Genomic DNA, 21,035 nt, shown 5'->3' on the forward strand with positions numbered 1-21,035 from the left:
CTGGTCTGGCCACCTCCACCACTGCCCTCCATCATCCCTAGCCACAGTACCAAGTGCCCAAGAGCACTCCGAGCCTGTGTGTTGGTGAGGTCACCTCGGAGCAAGCAGAGCACTGATGCTGCCCTGCCACTCCTGGGGCTTCCTCCCCACACCCCCCCACACTGCCACATGTCCCCCTCTTCCCACAGGGTGACCTCCAGCTCTCTCCCCACCCCTGGGAAGCCTCTGCTGCTGCTCTGGTGGCGATGGCTCCTTGGTGTCACCCTGATGGCCCCGGCAGTCACCTCCTGCGAGCCCCCCAGGCTGGTGAGCGATGGGGAACAGCCTCCTGCTGACCAGCAGCAGGACCCAGGGCCAGGTTTTGGCAAGCCTGGCACTGCCCCTGGCGAGGTTTGGTACATTAAGAGGCACAGTCACAGCGCCTTGGAGAGGCAAAATATTTTATTTTTCCCAATTTCTGCATTATACAGAAGAAAGGCTGTTGACATGTATGCACACAAGCTGCTGTGTGACCAGTAATTTTAGTGGAATCAAACAGAAACTTTGGTTACTACAGCCTGGAATAAAAGGCATTATTTATTCTGTGAACTGTAGTAGTTCATAAAGGTCTCAGCAGCAATCAGAACACACTGTACTAGACAGAGCTGTGGAGACCCCACCTTGAAACACCTTCCAATGTAAATACATCAGACAGACAGAATTTATTTGCTTCTCACAATAACTCAGCCCTTGACTCACCATGGACCAGGCCCAGCTCAACACAGCTGTGTCTGAACTTCCACAAATAGCCTGACTCCACAGACAGAGGCTGCTCCTTCTTCACTGGCTTTCCAAGGACCTTTCCTCCCTGTCACGAGGAGAACAAGCAAGCAGCAATTCTAAAAGCTCATTTTAAAAAAACCTTTTTCTATTTATACACCTATTGAGATAAGCAGTGATTTAAAATCAGCCACTGGACACCATCAGACACCTCTGCTGCATTTATTTCAGCTGTTAAATTCAAGTTTGCATATTTGCAGTTCTCTTCTAAACACACTTAGCACCTCAGTACCCCTGCAGGCATTCATAATATGGGCTTGTTGATTAAGTCAGTGGATAACATAACCCAGTGCATAATTAAATTGCCAGACTTGATTCTGTTTCATTCATGCTCTTAACAGTTTCACATGACAAACAGTCCACATCCAAACTACACTGATAGAACATGTACTATATGTTCTAATTAGACCACTTTATTAAATCAAATTAAATCAAATTATTAAATCAAGACGTTGATTTTAAACGACATTCCTCAGTACGTCTGTGAAGGTTGCACAGGCTTTCATGTAAACTGCACAAATCATGATAAAATCACAATAAAGCACTTCCAATCATTAGACTCCAAGAAGTGTTATCTGAAGGGTAAGTCCCATTCCTCCCATTTGGGTGGTAAGTAAATTGAGACCACAGCAAACCTCAGAGAAATCACTTGAGTTAATCACCTCATAGTCAAATTAAAAGAATTTGGCCTCTCTGGTCCCGCTCTAGAGGACAAAGTTTGATCTAATTTATCAAGTATTGCCCATAAAGCAAACAAAGAAGCATGTGTTCCAGCAGAAGCCCCCATCCCTCACCCCTCCATCACCATCACTGCTGCCCAGCATTGTGATGGGAACAAACAGGAGCACATAATCTTACAGCTGCTCCATTGTCCAAGTGACACGTTAGCAGGATTTACAGACCTGTTTGCTTATGAAATAAAGGTTTGCATGTTCAGAAATGCAAACTCCTCCTCTGCACAGGAGCCACACACCACAGAGAAAGCTGCTCCCTGGAACAGTGCTGAACTCAGGAACATTGTTAAGGTATCTGTGACTATTAAGGTTTGCTGATTTCTTCAAAAAAATATCAAAACTGACAATGAATGCACAGCTGCCAGTATGTACAGACACGGTGAGAGGCTCCTGAGACAGCTGTGCTGAGGGCTTGGGCAGCTCCTCAAAACAGTGCTGTGAGAAAGGAAAACTGGACAAACTGGACACATTCACTTAACCTTTGCACAAAAATCAACATTTGCCTCTCCAAGGAAAATCCTGGCCCCAGTGCAGCCAGTTAGTGTTTTGCTAATAATGGAAACTGTGTGAAGATTTTATTCACATTTTACATCCAAATTTATTTAAAGCAAAATTTGTCTTGTGAGAAGTTGAGTTGATTGAGACAGGCAGATTTGCAGTTTTCTGCATGCACAGCACCAACAGAAAAGCTTTCCTTAAAATCATGGGGCTTTACTTTTTGGGTAATTTAGGTGCTATGTTGTTGTGGAACCACATGAAGCTGAAGATGACACCCATTGTCTTCGGGAAAGTCTCATCATAGGCAAACTTCATGGATTCTCCTAAAGGTATTTCCACAACTTCAATCAGCTCTCCTTCTTCAGGCTGGCCACCTCCTCCACTGGTTCTCATCTGGTCGTTTACTTCTGCATAGAACAAAGTCTGCCTAGAACCTGTCAAACCAACTCCAGACCTGGAAAAAAGCAGAGGAAACTCTGGTTTAGATAGAAAGAAAGCAGCAAGGAGTTAGGAATGGAAACCTGGGTCCTTAATGTGTGAGACACTGAGAAATTGATTGCCACTTTCAAGCAGAAATACCAACAGTTTTGAATACAGTTCCATATAAAATAGATCTATCTTCAAATATATTCTTTGGAAATATGTGAATTTGGGAGAAAATAAAAAAAGAAGAAAGATTTTGTACTGGTGAACTGTTGTCCTACACACACTGAAGTCAAGAGAAGTTCTTCCAGCTGACCTCAGGGAGAGCAAACTGCAGGATGACTCACAGAGATGCACAAACAACAAGAAGCTCCCCAGTGTATCTGTGTGCTGTCGTGCTACATTTGTTTGCTTGTTTTTACACAAATATTTAGATTTTTTACTCTTAAGAAGATTATGTCCATTCACAGCTGGAGTCCTGCACTCATGGACTGGATAGGTAGAGAAGGGAAAGGCAGTCTGAGACTCGCTCTCTATCCTTCCTGAACTTTAGCCTTGACCCAAATGGACCACTGTAAGCACGCACATGTCCAAAGTAATTCAGTCTCCTTGCTAAATTTGCTTCAGTGGATTTAGCTGAGGATATTTTAGATTATGTAGTCTTTCTTCAGCTAGACTGCTTGCTGTGTATTATACTTCTTATTTGTTAATCCTCTATTTCCTTAGGACTATTTAATTTAGGTATTATTAAATAAGGGATAAGTAGATAATCCACTCATTTAGTCCTTCCAAGAAAATATTCACATTGTAATTGCAATTTCTTCATTTCACAAGATTACAAGCGACTTTTCACATTAAATCTGGATCCAAAGTTCACTAAAACTATGAATGAGGCATTAGGGCAAGACGAAAAATTAGCTTCCATATTATTACACATACAGAGGATTCTCAGATTTGTAGCAGTGTTATGATCTTAGAGTGTATATCCAGATTTACCCAACCATTAGTCAACTAAATCTTTCAGTTAATCCAGCACACATCACACCCCATAGCAGGAATTAATCATTTGTCTCTCAGTTTTCTAAGAACACTGGCAATTATTTTGTTTGGAGAATTAGTAGTGACTACAGAAGTTGGTTTCTAATAGTGACTATTGAAATTGGTTTCTTATATCAATATACATTTAAAAAAAAATATTGAATAGGGAGCGAATCAGTGGATTATTTTCCTAAAATTACTTCTGATGCATTCTGTGACTTTGGACAAGATGTGTCACCCCTCCAGGATCATTCCTCTGAAAAGAAACTTGACCATCTTTGGCATTTTCAGGAACTCTGAAGGTTGATACTGGACCTGTTTCATTCTGTGCTCATCACTTTATCCCAGTGTTAGGACTGGGCTTTTTGATCCATGTTTTAACCAACTGTAAAATTTGCAAAGAATGCAGTTTGCTGGTTGCCACAGGTTCCATGAAAAAAGACTGTGTATAATATATTTAATCTCTTGTTATTTATGATGAGTATCAATCTGACACCTTCCTCTGGGGTGCCCCACCTGGAGAATGAAAATGATCCTAACCGGAGTATTTCCATGTCCACTTGATATTATATAAAGGTTATATACAAATGCAGAAAATTTATATAAGAAGTACTTCTATAAGAACATTCTGGCTTGATTATTTACAGCATAATCTCCTTCTATAGCACCTGTGACCATTTCCTTGTGATACCTACAGCTGTGGAAAGCAGTTCACTTTCCACACATCTTTTCTCTAAAGGAAAGCCAATTTCCAAGGTGCTACACTGTAAGACTCAGGTTCTTGCCACCACAGCTCAAACAGCAGGACTGATTTCCATATGGTGTAATTTCTTTGTACTTATTCACATGATATTCCCTTGTTATGAACTAAATATATCAAGAGTAGCTACTACACTTAAAATACTTGACAATATTAAAGTCCTGGACATCAAGGTCTTTCCTTTGTTATGATACCCAAAGTTATGGTATTTCCTCACATCTATTGGCATATAATTAACCACAGAAATGAACAAACATTTCCAATAATACATATTCAAAGCAGGACATACCCACATGATCGTCTCTCTTACTTGAATACCTAGCTTTCTCTTCTCTGGTGCATTTTTGCCACAAGATATTAGTTACAACATAATAAAAACTTCCAAGTGAACTATAAATAAGATTAAAGAATGCTGGTATTAATACTCATTACATTCTATTCTACTCTTTCCTTCCCAAACCAGGAAATTGAACATTTCTAAGTCTACCTAGAATCCCTTCACTATTTATATGGCAACTTTGCAGACTGTTGCAGGATGTTATTTATAAACATATTCACTGCTTTAATTTGTTGTCTAGTCTCCCTCAAAGGAGTTGACAAATTGGGAGTCTTACTCCCAGTTTGATGATACTGAACTGGGAGGAGATGTTGACTCCTTCCAGGGCAGAGAGGCCCTGCAGAGAGACCTCAACGAATTAGGAGAGGGGAAATCACCAACCACACGGAGTTTAACAAGGGCAAGTGCTGGATCCTGCCTTCAGCATCCTCAAGAGGTGCAGCAGAGGGACAGGCAGCCATCCCTTCACTCCTGTGGCCAGCAGCAGGACCCAAGGAGCTGAGTCAGGAGAGGTTTAGGTCGGATATTAGAGAAAAGTTCTTCAGCCAGAGGGTGTTTGGGTGGTGGAACAGGCTCCCCCAGGGCAGTGGTCACAGCACCAAGGCTGACAGAGCTCAAGAAGCCTTTGGACAACACTCTCGGGCACGGGGTGTGACCCTTGGAGTGTCCTGTGCAGTCAGGAGCTGTACCTGATGATCCTGTGGGTCCCCTTCCAACTCAGCACATTCCATGAGTCTCTGATTCTAAAATACTATTTCAATGGTTTCAGAAAGAAGTTCAAAGACATAGAAATATACTTTAATTCTTAAAAGAGGCAAATATCTTACCTTTTTTCACTTGCTATTTTATTCTCTAAATGCTCTGGCTTACACTGCAAGTTGATCATTTTTGCATAGATCCACATGGACTGCCCTTTACTAAATTAAATATTCTTCAGTATTGCTTACTGCTGTCTTTCAAGACATTTCCACACTGCTAATGTATCCTGCTTGTCCTTAGAAAATTGCACAAAAAATCAATGCTATTCACATTTTGTCTGTCTTAGTACCTTTGGCTTTTATAGAAATCAGAAGTTAAATTTGTTGCTTTGAGTCTTTTCAGGTAGAAGTAATAAAGCATTTTTCCATATAACCTTGCAAAACATTGTACATGTCAGTGATTTTGGGCACTGGAAGAAAGCAGAGAGGGAGAAAGTGGGTCTGACTGGTGAATAGGCTACAGGAAATATTATGTTTGCAGTGTGCTTTCAGGTTTATCTGTCACCAGGAATTTTCTCTGCTTTTGCAGAATTACCTGCACTTTCTGAGTGTGCTGCTTAAGGAATTTTATTGTGCTTTTAGTCCTATTTATACTCCTCTTTCTGCTACCATCTTCTTCTATCCCACATATATGGCATACACTTTTCCTTATCCCAGTATTTCCCACTATGAATAAAACACTTTTGCCATGGTCTGAAATGAGTCACCTATTAACAGATTACAGCTATATTCATTAGCTTTGCATCTGTGGAAATCACAGGGGTCAGCACACCCGAACAGCAAGTGATGAGTTTCAGCCTGGGAAAGCCACCTTCCTGATAAAGGTGCCTTCCTGGGACACGAGAGGCTTGGCTGGGGGAGGGTGAGCAGGTCTGAGCTCAGCACCAGCCCATGGTGAGGCTTCAGGCTTTGGTGTCAGCCCAGGGTTTAGCAGCATGCTGCCCAAACCCAGCAGGTCATGGCTCACACTGACCCAGACCAGCTAAGCCTGGCTTGACCTCAGCTGACTGCTCCAGCTGTATTCTGATGTGTCTGAACAGGGCTTGACTGACTTGCCACTGGGGGACAAAGGCAAATGATCGACACAAAACACAGCTCGGTTTTCTCGCCTCTTCATCCTGAGGATGGGTTTCCTCCAAGAGCTGATGGTCTTTCCAGTTACAGGGCTCACAAATACTCCTTGTCAAGTTATTAGGGTTTAAGCTCACAAGCTCTGTAATTTCAACAGAGAGATTTTAAACCCCAAAACTCTATTAGCACTAAACTTTCTGCATTGCTTCAGACAGTTAGAAGCCTCCATTACCTTTGACAACAGCAAGTCTAGGAATGTAAGCATGTCAAAGTAAGGATACCAAAGTCGTATGGTTTTCATCACAACAGTAACTTATATATAAGTTTAACACATCAAAACAAGATTGTATGCTGCCTTCCCATATTTCATTTTGAATAAAACACTCAAATAGTGAGATTAAATCATGCTATGGCTTTTAAAGCCCTGGGCAACACCAGAGAAGAAACTTCTGCAGAGTGACTGTGAAGCACTTGTCACCTCCTGCCCAGGAGTGGGACTGGCTGGCAGCACGAGGCTGTAATTACAGTATTTCCATCTACTTCCTCCTCAGACCAGGGGAAACACAAGAGGCAGATTGTCACTCCAATCTGTTTTTGAAACACCGCAATAGCAGCTACCACAAAGCCTTTGTTTAACTGTTCCCTTTTATCAAATGCATGAGGAAATACAGCGCTCGAAATCGAGCTCACAAAATGGGACTTCTCACTTGTCCTAAGTTCATGAGCATAAAAACACAGTACATATATTTTTTTATCAGAAGTGGGAAATGGTATCTTATAGCTTAAAAGAAAAGGTTTAGTAGTGTCTGAAGCCACAAGTGAGATTGAGTTTGCCAACAGTCCGTGAGCTTTTTCTTCACAAAGAGTGTGCACACGTCTGCACGTCCATGCACAAACACGTTGGTAATCAGGGCCAAAATTCAAAGCTTCTGGTTCAAATTAGCTTTGCCTTTTCCTCATGTCTGGGTGCTCACCTATGCCAACCAAGCATCTCATTCATAAGTATCATGTTTGTAAATATTATATTTTTAATTTGAAGAAACAAGCATGTATGAGAATGTAAACAATATTTTATACTCTGCTGCAACATGGGAAACAAATAAATTTGTTTATCCTTGTGAAGACTTATTACTTTAGTTCAGATTTAGTTCAGATAGACAGCAATTAAAAGCTAAATTTCTTGTAATGTGTTAATATTAAACAAATACAAAATCTATACACAATCAACATTCTTATCAACACAGAAATATATCTCTTTTTTTGGTTTTAATCTTACATAGTTAATGTCCAAATTCCTGAAAGCAATATATCTTTTTCTAAGACATAAGCCATCTGGATGCAAAATTTGGGTATAGAGTGAACACATAATTCATGTTTACAAATAAATGTGACACAAATCTCTGTTATTCATGCTTAAATCAAGATCCACTTAGGCATGCAACATGTAAACTGATGATCAGTGACATGCAGCTCCTATTGTCACTTCTTAGGACCTTTGAACAGTTCTGACATTATAAGCAGCAGGTGCAGGGAAAAAAGCACAGAAGTAATTAACATAAAATTATATTACATTATGCCATCACCCAACAGGTGTACTAGCAGGTGATCTTTCTAATTATAATGCACTCTAACATTTTCAGGGCTTTTATTCCTTCTACATAAAAACCTGTGAATACAAACCATTTTTACCTCATTGCACAGAGGCTAAAAGCCATGGCACAGTAATTGGAACATCCAGTATTAATTCTCTGAATGCTCTTCTTGTACACTTTGGGAAGAAAAATCAAATGTAGGAAGATTAAAGTAAGTACCTATTTTAATATAGTCAGTCCTTTAAACTAATCCATCTGATTTCTTTGCAGTGAGGCTGAAAACCTACAGCTCCTATTGTATCCAGGTCAGAGGCAAGAGTATTTTACAGCCTCTGGGAGAAAATAAAGATGTAATGAAGGGAAAAGGAAGCTGAACTAGAAGCTCTGGTTCAACTCTACCCTGATGTTCTGAGGTGATACTGAAGTCCAATTAATGTTATAAATATTCTTCAGAACAACCAACATTTTCAAGAAGTAAAAGAAAATACTTTGCAATAGCAACAATAACATCAAGGAGAACAATAACACAATGACAACAACTTATTTCCCTCCCTCGTCTTGTAAGGAAACACGTCTCAAGGCAGGGCAGATAGCTGGAAGTACTTCAAACTAAGAAATTAACTCACAGCTGAATTTCAGCACATGGGATTCTATCAGAAAACTGCTGGGATCCCATGACAGAAAGAAAATTGTTATATCTGGTATAAGTAAGTCCAAAGTAAGATGTTCACTTAAAAAATTTTGCACTTGTGAAAAAAAACCCCCAAACATTAAAGAAAGCTCACAGATTTCTTTCAGAGCTTTTAAAAAATGTTGAACTTAACTGCAACCTTCAACCTTAATGAACCCTCAATTTATAATTATACTACAATTGGATTAGCTTCATTTTGTTATTTTATTATTGAACCAGGTAATTCCTTTATACCCCTCACATCAACCACCTATGCTATTTTTGACTGATGCCATACATACAACTGACAAGAATTCAAGACAGCAGCAGCCACCAAAACTTCCTGGAAGTCTCCAAAAGTAAATTAGCTGCAGCCATAATTTAAACCAACCTTTTTTCAATACCAAAAGGAAGTTACTGAATGCCAAGCACAAATGTAGAAATTTGTGGAGTGATGATACTAAACTCACCACACAGGCTACAAACAATGCAGATTCTTATCAGAATGATCTCTCCTCTGTCTACACAGCAACATGAACCATCTGCATTTTAATTCATCTCCTGTCTGGCATTTTTCTATAATAGGAACAGATATTTCTGATTTTCGAAGTGTGATTCCTCTGTCCTCTCCAGTCAAGTTCCTCTAAACATGTTTGTGTTTCTTGTTATCTGCCCCCAACCCAGCCTCCTTCCCTCACCCACACCATACTGTCCTCCTGCTGCTGGAACAATTTGTTCCAAAGACTCTTTCTTAAATGGTGCAAATTCCCCAACTCCTGCTTCTTTCCTGATCCCTCACTGACTCCACAGCTCCTCTGTGGATCATTCAAGGTAATTAAGTGTGAGATCTGCTTAATTCACTGTCTGACTTCTATGTGATGAGTATTAAATCACTGGAGCTTTGACAGAGCTTAATAAGGGGTCCAGTGGCTTAACTACATGTTTATGAATTACCTGTGGCAGTACTGGGTCACACTTTCCAGGTTAGCTGAGAAGCACCAAAAAAAAAATCCCACAAAACCACTGCCACAGGCCCTGATAATAAATAAGGAAAATCCCTACTACCTTCAGATTATCTCTAACCTATACAGTTATAGAACAGAGGACAGAGCAAAGTTAAATACAGTCTCAATACTTTCCTCTTTTCCTTAGAGAATTCTTCTCTACCACAATGAATGTACTTTCCCCAGGTCCATTTAGTTATCAGCCTATGATTTTTCTGCATTTTTTCTCCATCTCTTCTTCCTCTTTTTCCACTCAAGGTTTTCATATTCAATTTTTCCCCACAGTGTAAGTTCTCCCTATGGATTGTCCATGCTCCATCTTCCTTAATCCATTAGGCATAGAAATATATTGACCTCCATAGCCAAAACCATTTCTCCCTTTCCATTTGATGTGTCTTTGGCTCTTCATGCCCTCCTGTCAAGTCTAGCTCAACTCCTGCTTTTATTTCAGTCAGGCATTTCCTTCTGATGGCCATGATTCCAGCAAGGGGTGTCATTAGGAATACAACTCCCTGCTTTCAGATAAAAGGCTGTGATGACACAGAATATGGACAGGAGGTGAATGACAATGCAGAATCATGGAATATTCTGAGTTGGAAGGGACCCACAAGGATCATCAGGTTCAAATCCTAGTTTTGAGACAGGGGAGGCATTGTGGAAGATAAATTGCATCAATAATGTAATGCCTCTGCAAAAAAGGCAAACAACAAACTGCAGTGTATAAAGAATAATCTGTGAGACATGGGGAGATAATGCTTCCACTCTGTCCAGGAAAGCCCCCACTAAAGTACTGTGCTTCACTTTGGGCACTAAATATTTAGGAAATGTTCAGACCAGATGGAGAGAAGGCAGAGGACAGCAGAAGGAATGATCAGATATCTAGAAAATATGATCTGAAAATAAAGACTAAATCAACTAAAATAGTTTTGCACAGGCAAAAATAAAATAAAGGGAACATGCTTTAACAAGGAGGTGGAAGGAGCAGAAGTACTTCATGTCCACTGGGGACAGAGTAGTTTAAGTGTCAGTGTGAAGTAAAGAAAGGGAAATTTAGGCAAGATATGAAGGGAAAGTTGCTTTTGGTACAGACAGGTAAGACACTTCAGACAGAATGCCAAAACCCCCCGAGAGAGGCCACGGAATGATCAGATTTGAGAGAAAGAACAGATGCACATTTGTCACAACTGGTGCCAGTCTAGCTGAGGCTGATCTTTGCAAGAGGAGCCATCTAGAGAGAGCCACCCAAAACTCTGACCTGAGGCACTGGATCAATAAATAATGCAGAGCAGCTATTACACAGATTGTTGGGATGGGAGATAAGAGTAGAAGTGCAGGATGCATTGCAATTGTAATGGCATGCATATGCATTAATGCAATGCTTTATGCCTGTGCTTTGTATTGACAGTCACAGCATGAAACAGCAGCATAAACCACTTGGAAAAACTTACTACAGTTAGAAAAAGCCCAGGAATTCTTATATGTAGTGTAGCCATGACAGAAAAAATGTCCTTAGGAGACTATAAATGAACAAATTACTTCCTGTCTTTGCATCAAATTCTCAAGGATCAGAAAGATTTGCCAATCCTTGGCTGGAGGAAAACAGGACACTGAATAGGAATACCAAAATATTTCAAATAAAATCCTAATAATAGAGCATGGGAAATCACACAAAAAACCCTGTGAAATATCATCTTTGAGGTGTCAACCTTTCATATTTATTTAAAAATGTAAAAATTATAAAAACTGTACAGGCCCTTCTGGCTTCAGCATGGATCTCCATGGGCAGAAAGCTGTGTCCACATGGACAATGGAAGATTATGAGCTCTTTGCAAGGGTCTCAACAAAGAAAACCCAAATTGTATACACTCTTCACAACTCAATGCAATTAAAAGAACCAAAAAAATTGAATGAACAACCACCTGTAACCTACAAACACATTTATCAACATCAAAACACAGAGAGTTTTATGCAGATAAAAATCATTGAATCAAACTTCTGCACTAAATCTACAACCTTCTACAGGAATTGTATTTTACTTTTCCTCTTTTGCATTTGTATGCACATACATACGTACACATACATATGTATATATCTGCATGCAGCAGCATGTCAGTGTCACCCAACCTATGAAATTCTATAGACAGCTTTTGCTCATAAATCTGGAAGACATTTTTTCTTTCAGTAGAACAAACCCTTAATCTGGTTTCAATGAGTTGTAAAAGACAGCTCCTGTGATTCGCCCCCTCCCCTCAACAGAAGCACTGCTTGTTAATCCAGCAGGAAATAACATTTGCCAGGATTGACAGCTGTGGATTTGTATTCAATTCCCAAATTAAAAACCAATGACAGCGCCTAGTTCAATGGAGATGTCAAGTAAAATAAAGAAAGTAAAAAACCTGCTGCTTTCTCTGTAAAATACAAACATACATACATTTTGGATAACAATACTAAAAGCTGGGAATGAGATAGAATAGGATTAAAACTGTATGCAAAGTTTCTCTTCAGAATTTTTTTCCACCAACTCACACTTTGTGTTTTTCCACTTATGTATTAATTTTCCCCTTTACTCCTAATAAATATTTTAAAACATGTTAAAAACTATTTATGACCCTGCAAAAATACAATGTAATAATTTTGACAGTTAACTCTGCAAAATCTTCATATATAACAATAATTATTGTCCAATTCAAAGAAGCTTTAATTACAGACCAAATATTATGAAGAGATCTAGTGCCACAGGTTCTCATGCTTCTACAAAATCATGATAAAAGTCGAATCAGAGAGTATCTTGGGCAGTTTCTATTGTTAATCTGAATAATAAGAATCAGAGATGGAAAACACCCAGTATGGAAAAGATGGGCTGTTTTCTTGTGTTGTATCAAACCCTGAGGAGCCAAATGCAACATTTTCCTGTCCTAATTGTTTTTGGAATAAGTCACAATAGTATAATTCTTCCTGGGAATTCAACCCCATAATTATAATGCTGATTATATAATTCTAATTCCTTACATTTCTGTAAATACTCCTCTCACTTGCTAAAAATTACACCTTTCTTGTACCTTCAGATGTCCACCTTCCTCCAACACTCCATTTAAACAAGGCAAGAGGGAACATTCAGGCCACTTCAGCAATCTGTGAAACAACAAAATGCTAAGTGCTGTAACTTGCTGCTATTTACCTGTAAGAAGTGATCCTCCTGAGGTCTGCAGTGGAAACACGATAGCCACACTCTTCCAAGACTTCTTCACAAGCAATTTCTTCTAAAGAAAGGCCTGGCTTGTCCACAATGCCAGCACAGAGTTCATAGGTCACTCCAACCACAGCAGGTAAGGGATTCTCCAGGGAAGTGAAGCTCTCCTTGTCCTGACTCTCAAAGACTTGAGGATGATGCCTTTCTGTTTCACACATGTAAACAGCTTAAAAAAAAAAAAAAAAAAAAAAAACAGAAGACAAAAGAAAAAGCAACAAAGGGCAGTATGTTAGTCTCTTCATATTAAATATAAAAACGGGTGGTAGACAAATTTTGCCTGGAAATTAACAACCATGAGAGTACTTGAGAGTAACAAGGAGTTCAGCTGTGTTATCTGTTAAAATAATGACACACAAAATTGGAATTTTAAAGAACAAAGGTTCTCTTGCCATGTCTGTAAAATTATTCTTTAAACTCTTGTTTGTACTTACATCATCAGAAATGAATTCATGCACACCTTAAAATAAGTAAAAATTGAAAAAGGAAGCTAGTTCATCCAAGAAATCTAAGTGCCAGAAGCACCACACAACTCCCATTAGTTGGGCAATGCAGATATTGGGATTTAATTTAAACTATGCAGTTATCTTGCAGGGAAGTTGGGTTGCACATAAAGTACCATGTGCACAATGATGAGTCTTTCAGCCTGTCAACTCAGCTGTTATTTAGAAAGGGTATGAAAAACATGTATGTTTGTTTGAAAAAAAAAAAATCCTCTTTTGAACATATAATTCCTTGCACAGATTCCTGTGTGGAGTCTGAAAAAGACTTCTTGAACTAATCTACGAACAGCTGCTACTGTAATGCACTCCTAAATAAAGTGCAAATGTCAGATTTTAGTCCTTATTTAAGCAAAACCTCTCACTGATGTCAAAAGAAATTTTGCCTGAGAACTGCAGGACTGGATGTCAACACACAAAGAATCCCTACTGACAGACAACTTCAGATCATTGTAAGTTTAATATACAGGCACAATTCCACTTGTTTTTTCCTTGAGATTTCCTTATGTCTATCCCCTTGCTTTTCAAGAAAGGTTTCCAAGAGAGTGTTATAAACCACCCTGAATAAAACTGTTTTAAACTTTGAACCTATTTTTATTCCATTAAAATATTTTACATACATACTTCACATACACGTAGCACGGTTTTCAGATTAGTTTCTCTTTTATTTCCCATTCTAAATCTTGCAGAATTGGTAAATAACAACTCAGGTTTAACAGGCAACTTTTTGTCCTTCCAGATACTGTAGCTTGGTATTTCTTAAAAAAAGGTCTCTGGAGAAATGTTGCTGAATAACAGTGAAGTACCACAGTGACTTCTTAAGCACTTGGTCTCTGAGGCAGAGTCTACACCCCAGCAATTTGTGCCTGGGCTTTTTCTGCAGTGCTCATTTTGACACCTCAGAAGTGCAGAATAGCAAGATCTGCACTTGAAAGGGAGATGTCCAGATCAATATCCAAAATCTAATCTTCCTCCAGAAGTTAAAACTTTCAAAGCTGCTAGTCTCAGGTGTATCCAGGTCTTTGAGATTCAAACAGGTATGGATTGGAATTTCTATTTCTTACTTGAGAGACGTGAGTTAGAGCTCATTGTTTTTTTCTAAAGCACAGCATGAAGCCAGAAAAAAAATACTCCCTGCCAGCTCTAAGGGACAGCTCCTTGAAGGGTGTCTATTGTCATTATTCCAAAAACTTCTAAAAGCTAGGAAAATTATCATAAATGACAACCACATCCAAGATTTCTCTGAGACGAGCCAAATCCTCTGAAATCCTTATTTCTTTTTTAGTACTGACAAACCCATATCAAATAATTTAAAAAGGAACAACACATGCATGCCATTAAAGGCTTTGGGCACTAAACGGGGATGCAGGTAAGAGTGTGGGATACAGACATATGAAGCTGTGACTTGAAAGTGTTAAAAGTCTTCTGTATCCCTGAAACCCATCCTGTCATTCCATCAGACACCTGCCATTCTCCTTCTCCCTCAGCACAACTGGGCCCCACGGAGATCAAAACCTGCATTCCCAGAAGGACCTAATTCAGCAGTCCTCTTCAGAGCAAAGTCCTGTGATATGGCCACACTTCAAGCCCAGGAACAGTTTTTCTCTGTAGATAAGGAAGAAAAGAAGCAGTACCAGCCGCTTCTGTAAGAGCCCAAATATCAGAGCATTCATCAAGGAGTCTGATTATGAATTTAATATCACTTGGCTTGCAAAAGTTCAAACTCAACTCTCACAGATAAGCAAAGCCTGGAAAGCCAAACTGCCTTCTAATGTCAGGGAACAGAGAATCTCCCATAACTCTCTTGAAAGTGCAAAACTGACTGCACAAGTGATGCACTGGATGATGAAGAACTGGATGGAAAAGCAATGTGTGTCCTACTGACTGAGGTACACTCTTCAGAGGGAAATCTGTGACCCTCCTCTTCCTCACCAGAGATTGTCATCTTACTGCAAATCCACAGAGGCTGGAAAGCAGATTCCAGAAGCCCCAGCACAGTCACCCCCCCCACCCCCCCTTGTCCCATCTCCATTGTTCCCTTGTCTTCTGACGCTTCCTCAGCCAGGAATTGCCCCTGCACCATTGCGGGGCAGTCTCCTCCATCACCAGATGGACATGGCCACGAGCGGCAGCACGGCAAGGAACCAACCTGTGCCAAGGCAGCCTCTGCTGGCACATCAGGGAGAATGACAACAGAAAGGGCTGTCAGGCTTTGGAAAAGGCTTCCCAAGGAACTGATGGAATCCACATCTCAACTAATTACCCTGGAGGCACTCAGCTGTAAGAAAGTTTCCACTCAGAGTGGAAACTCCAGTAGAATTGATGTTCTCACTTTCCTTTCTGTGGGACAAAGGATAGATGGTTCAACCAAACAGCAAGTAAGATCACTGCTGCTATTAAAAGCAGCCTTTGTAGGACACATACAGGAACTTGTTTGCTGTCCCTAAACAGAAGAAAACAAGAGTACAGACTAAGGAGCCAGTGGGGTTTGGCCATCTGGGAAGGCGCTGGCTCCTCTCTAAACTTCTAACTGCACTGGAGTTTCGTACCTCCTGAAACAGAATACAGCTTATGATTCAAATCTTTGATACTGTTCATTTTAAGTGAGTGGAAAAACAAACATCACAATCAATTGAAAGGTCATTATACTTACAGTTAATGAACCAGAGAACATTTTCATAGGTCCCAACCCTAGCAACATATCATTTTATTGTATTTGAAAATGTGTGGTCAATTGCCTATCAAAATAAGCATGGACCAATCCCATTGCAAATTAGTCATGAGTGAGGTACATATACAGAGATACATGCTTATCTTTCTTCTCTCTGCTCCTACCAAATGTGTGATTTCATTATCATTCAAGATGATCTAATCCCAGAGCACACTGTTTGCCTCACTGATCGTGTGCTTCTGCCACCCTCAAGTCAGCATGAACTCCTTCAGCTCCCTGCTCCTCAAAACCTCCTGTCTGCAGCCATTCTGTTGTGGCTGCATAAGGGCTGCTGCTACCAAACAGAATGGGAGGCATGAGTGCCTTTACAAGCAGCACAGATATCAGTGGGAAAAGCTGCTCCTGCCAGCACAGGGAAAGGTGACACACCTGGCACCAGCACACGTGCAGGGGACGGGCCTGCAGAGCTGTTACCTCACAGCAACGAGTGATCGCCTTCCTGGTGGGACCCTGGTGGGATCTGGCAAGGAGAAAAGCCTCAGCCTTTGTCTTGGCTTCATGGACCCGGCACCAGGGCAGACAATAGCCATGGAATGGAGATATAAATATAGAGATATAAATGGCAGGGCATTGTTGAGATCACTGAAGTGCTGTGGGGTATCTGACTGACCACTGTGCCCAGGACCAGGTGTTGGAGCAGCTCCAGCCTCTGGAATGGTTTAACTCCAGTCTTTTGGGGCTGATTTGACACTTTCACAGAGATAATGCAATGAATGTGTTGCTGCTCAGTCCATATATACACGTGTGTATATATATATAGATATATGTGCATGCACAGATATGAAGGCTTCTCCCTAAGATTGCTCAAAGAGAGCAAGAGCTATGGGAGCCATTTATTTGCTGGCAAATAAAAGACAGTGGATTAGTGATGAACAAATAACCAAACACTTTATACAAGTCAATTAGCACTTGATGAGAAGGATGCACTCTCAGTGTAACACTGCTGCACAGCACTGGAGAGGCTGTGATCACTGTCAGGAAGAAAGGGCAGTGTGACACTACCCTAGAAAGTTTTTTATGAAGCCTACCATGAGCAGTCTTGAAACGGTCTCTTAGCAACAGTCAGTGAAATACCTTGTCCTTTCTTTTAATTAACATGCAGTGGATACACATTTAGTTTTTAACTTCCAGGAAGTAAATATTGCTTTGAGTTAAAATAACTGATACAAAACCTCAGAAAAAATGTATATAAACTTAAATTCATAATAATTGGTAAAATGAAGTTGTCCACATACTGGTGAAAAAGCATACACTCCTGAATCTCCCTCATTTCAAATCCCCAACTATACAATGCACAATGAGACAATACAAATAAAAATAATATTTAAGACAAAACAAAACAAAAAGGAAAATACTGTGCTTCTGTACAAGTAGGTCAAGAAGGAACTTCAAATTAAAGCAATTTCTTGCACGATCATTGTAGAGCTGTTTGTAATTCCATCCAAAAAAGGACAATAACCAGCCCAAGAGCAGAATGTAAGACTACCCTGATCATTCGTTTCATCTGTAATGGAAATTTCCCTGGTTAGAAATGCTGACTGACTGAAAAGGATGGGCTATCATACCAAGAAACAGAATATAGAACAAAGATTTTATCACCACAGATGCACCAACTTTTAACTGCTAAACCCTTAAAAGCTTGCTTCACTAGAGAGCAAAAGTAAATGTAAAAGAGAGGATTACCTGGGCGGAACTGCTTCACCATAACAAAGCACTGCCGAGAAGTATTAAAGATCAGGATTGACACACTGAGGAGGGAGATAAAAAACACCAAAAGATCAATGCTTTATGAAGGATTAATGCAGAACTATTAAACTTAAATCTTGTGAATTTAATTTCAACTACATAAATACATGTAAGATTTATTACTAAAACCTCAACACAGCAAGGTCCTTGTCCAAAATCCATATAGAGGGATAGATAACGGATCATGTTCCCAAAGCCCATGACCATTTTGCTCAAAATTAAATCCCTTTTGTCTCCTGGCATGCAAAATAAGCACCAATCAATTCCTTCTTCCTAACAAGAACACCACCACCACCCCCTCTTCCAGTCTAAGAACACTGGTGCTAGATAGCAAAAAATCCTTACGACTAAAAACATTTTCCCCCTTATACCAATCTCAAATTAGGACAGTCAAAACCTCAGGCACAGTCTAGTCTCATTCAGAGCCAGTGATTCTGTAAAAGCAAAGAGCATCTCCTATCTGCAGCTACTTGCTGAGCTCAGGTTTCAAGTCCAATTTTGTACAAACTTAATCCAGTAGCTTCACCTGCAACATTCAGGGGTTCTTTGGTTGCTTGCAGTACGTGTCATGGGCACACCTGATGGGCTGAGTATTTGGACATGCTCTGGATGTGTAGAGTACTGATGTTCTCTGCTTGCCTAACACACTCTCAGGTTTTACTGGTTTAAGAAGATGCAGACACAAGTTTTTCTCCTTAGTTGGTAGCCCACTGCCACCTGAGAAAACAAGTGTGTATTTTGCTCATTACTATGGCAGCATTCTCCCATTTGTTCTGCCTCACTGTATGCAATTGAGACGTTAATTCATTATTCTATGAATTCTACAATGGATAAGACTCACAATGGCATATTTGCAGGGTTGAGTCAAACTTTCAACTTTCCTTGTAAAAGAGCTGTATATTTATTTTCACTATTTGATTTAATAATGAAGTCTCAAGCTGCCAAAGAAAATGCTATCTGATGATTATTAAAAACAATGTTAATGTTTATTATAATAATATATAAAAGCTAAAACAGAATGGAGAAGTCCAGATGTTAGTATTTATATTCATGCTTCTATTCTCAAAGACCTGTACTGCATATTGATGGCTTCCTGCCCTGGGAGATGCCATTTGCAGGCAATTTTAAAGCAAAGGTTTTAGCCTTCAGAGAGGGTGAAGGAGAACATTTACTCTGTTTATTGGCACTAGGGTTCTTTCTGGAATATCTGGGACTTTGTGTGGAAAGAAATGAAGTTAAACCATACACCATAATATTTTTAACATTACTTAAATATTATTCTTTTATTCTTTGATTTTTTTTCCCTTTGCACAACCATTCCTCTCCCCAAAGCAGTACTGTCTGAGGGCAGACACTGCTCTAAATAAAAGAGGAAAAGGAATTACAGCCGCTGAACCTTTGTTGTTTTGTCCACGCCTGAAACTGGAGAGAGCAGCAGCCTAAAGCTGCTGATGAAGAGTGGAAGCTTCCTGAAGCAGATGGTTGCCCTTTACCTTTCTTTACATCCACCACCCCAGGCCCAATCTTTCCTTTGGCTTGCCTTCTTCAGCACGTCTCATTAAATAACTCATACCAACTCATTAAAAATGGCTCAGCTATTAGACATTATTTTTTCCTAGGAGTCAATCACTTGAGATTTTTATGGAACAGATGGGAAAATTAAAAACAATCTGTCAGAATGAAGGAACAAGATCAAATTAGCTGGAAAGGAGTAGCAGCAAGTTATTACAATTGTCTGCTTCTCACACCATCTTGAGATGAGAGGGTACAGAAATGGCACAAATCTGTAGAACTTTCTATTTAATTACTTCTAATTTTCTGAGAGCCTGACAAACAATTTTGAACAGAAATGTACATTTTTTAACAAACCACAACACACAAGCTTGTCGGAGTTGAAGAGTCATGGAAGAGAAAGTTCAGAATTACATCTTCTTAGGAGTGGGGTAACATCGAAAATGCCATTTGCTGTTTCATTTCACAAGAAACAACATAACATGAAATATTTCCATAGGTCACCAGGTCTGTAACTTCTGAAAACCCACTGAAGGCTGCATTCAGGACAGTTGAGTATTACACAAAGTTAAAGCAAGACAGTTCAACTGAGCTAAGTGGAGGAGCCTCACTCCCATTTTCAGTGGGTTTCCTTAGAACGACCCAAGTGGGTTTATATGATTGGTCTGGCCTGTAAGGAAAATATTTATCTTCTGTAATTTTATACCATCATACAAAGAATTCATTACAAAATCAATTTGAAATTGCTATTTTTATAGATGATACAGGCTATTAAAAAGAACTACTAATGTTAGTAGTTCCAAATCCATTAGTAGGTCCAAATACATCTGTCAGTGGTGCCATACCATGAGGTATTACAGATGCTTCAAGGCAATTCCCTTAGAAATATTACAACCAGAACTATTTGAAATTAAGGCAAAGTTGTACAATTGGGAAAAAAAGCAAAAAAAAAAAAGCAAAAAAAAAAAAAAAAGCCCAGCCACATTCCCTAAAAGAAGGCAGTAATACTATACAAGAATTTAACCTAAAACGGGTATCCAAGGTCCTAATGTAATAACAGGCTTCTTGTCTCAAACAGGAGCACAAAACCACTTTTTTTATTATATTTCACAAAGGAAAGCAATACCCAGATATAAGGATCATGATAAATCCCAAGCTTCCATCCATGCCTTAAAACAAGCTGCACTAAGGAAATAGTCTCAGGTCAGACCTGCTAATCTTTACACTTTGTGTGGCAGATTACTTTTACCATATTCCAGAGGTGTGGATCTTTGCTGGCTATTCCTCCAGCAGCTGACTCTGGGGGAAATCAGAGGTGTAAAAGGGGAGCTCAGGAATGCAAATACTACTGCCCAGTGAAGGAGACTTGGCTCCTCCACACCACATCTGTCGTGGCTGCATTAGGGACTACAGCCAAACAGAAAAAGAACTTATTAAGACATGACAGGGTGTGTAAAGTGTCTTCCAGGGCTGGTGAAGACCACAGACCTACTTAGCCTTCAGCCCAACCTCGTCCTCAACTTCCCACTGCAGTAGCTCCCACTCACTTTATACATAAATCAATACTCTAATTACAGTAGTTTTCCCCAAAGAAA

The 21,035-nt window shown here is 39.8% G+C and overlaps 1 protein-coding gene across 4 annotated transcripts in view; it reads right to left on the bottom strand.

Moving 5' to 3' along the window:
- Positions 1-423: 423 nt before the first annotated feature.
- Positions 424-21,035, bottom strand: part of NUDT14 (nudix hydrolase 14) — a 59,144-nt gene continuing 38,532 nt past the window's right edge. For 3 of the 4 annotated variants that reach the window (XM_002200590.7, XM_030275128.4, XM_072930493.1), the window contains 3 exons: positions 17,866-17,930; positions 12,883-13,120; positions 424-2,505 (listed from right to left, as the gene is read on the bottom strand). In XM_002200590.7, coding sequence (XP_002200626.5) covers positions 2,265-2,505; positions 12,883-13,120; positions 17,866-17,930 — 544 coding nt within the window. In that variant the 3' untranslated portion in view covers positions 424-2,264. Of the gene's footprint in view, positions 2,506-12,882; positions 13,121-17,865; positions 17,931-18,454; positions 18,640-21,035 lie in introns of those variants that run through there. The other variant, XM_030275127.4, reaches the window with a different exon arrangement.

The sequence above is a fragment of the Taeniopygia guttata genome, chromosome 5 (genome assembly GCF_048771995.1).
Source record: "Taeniopygia guttata chromosome 5, bTaeGut7.mat, whole genome shotgun sequence".
NCBI lineage: Eukaryota > Metazoa > Chordata > Aves > Passeriformes > Estrildidae > Taeniopygia > Taeniopygia guttata.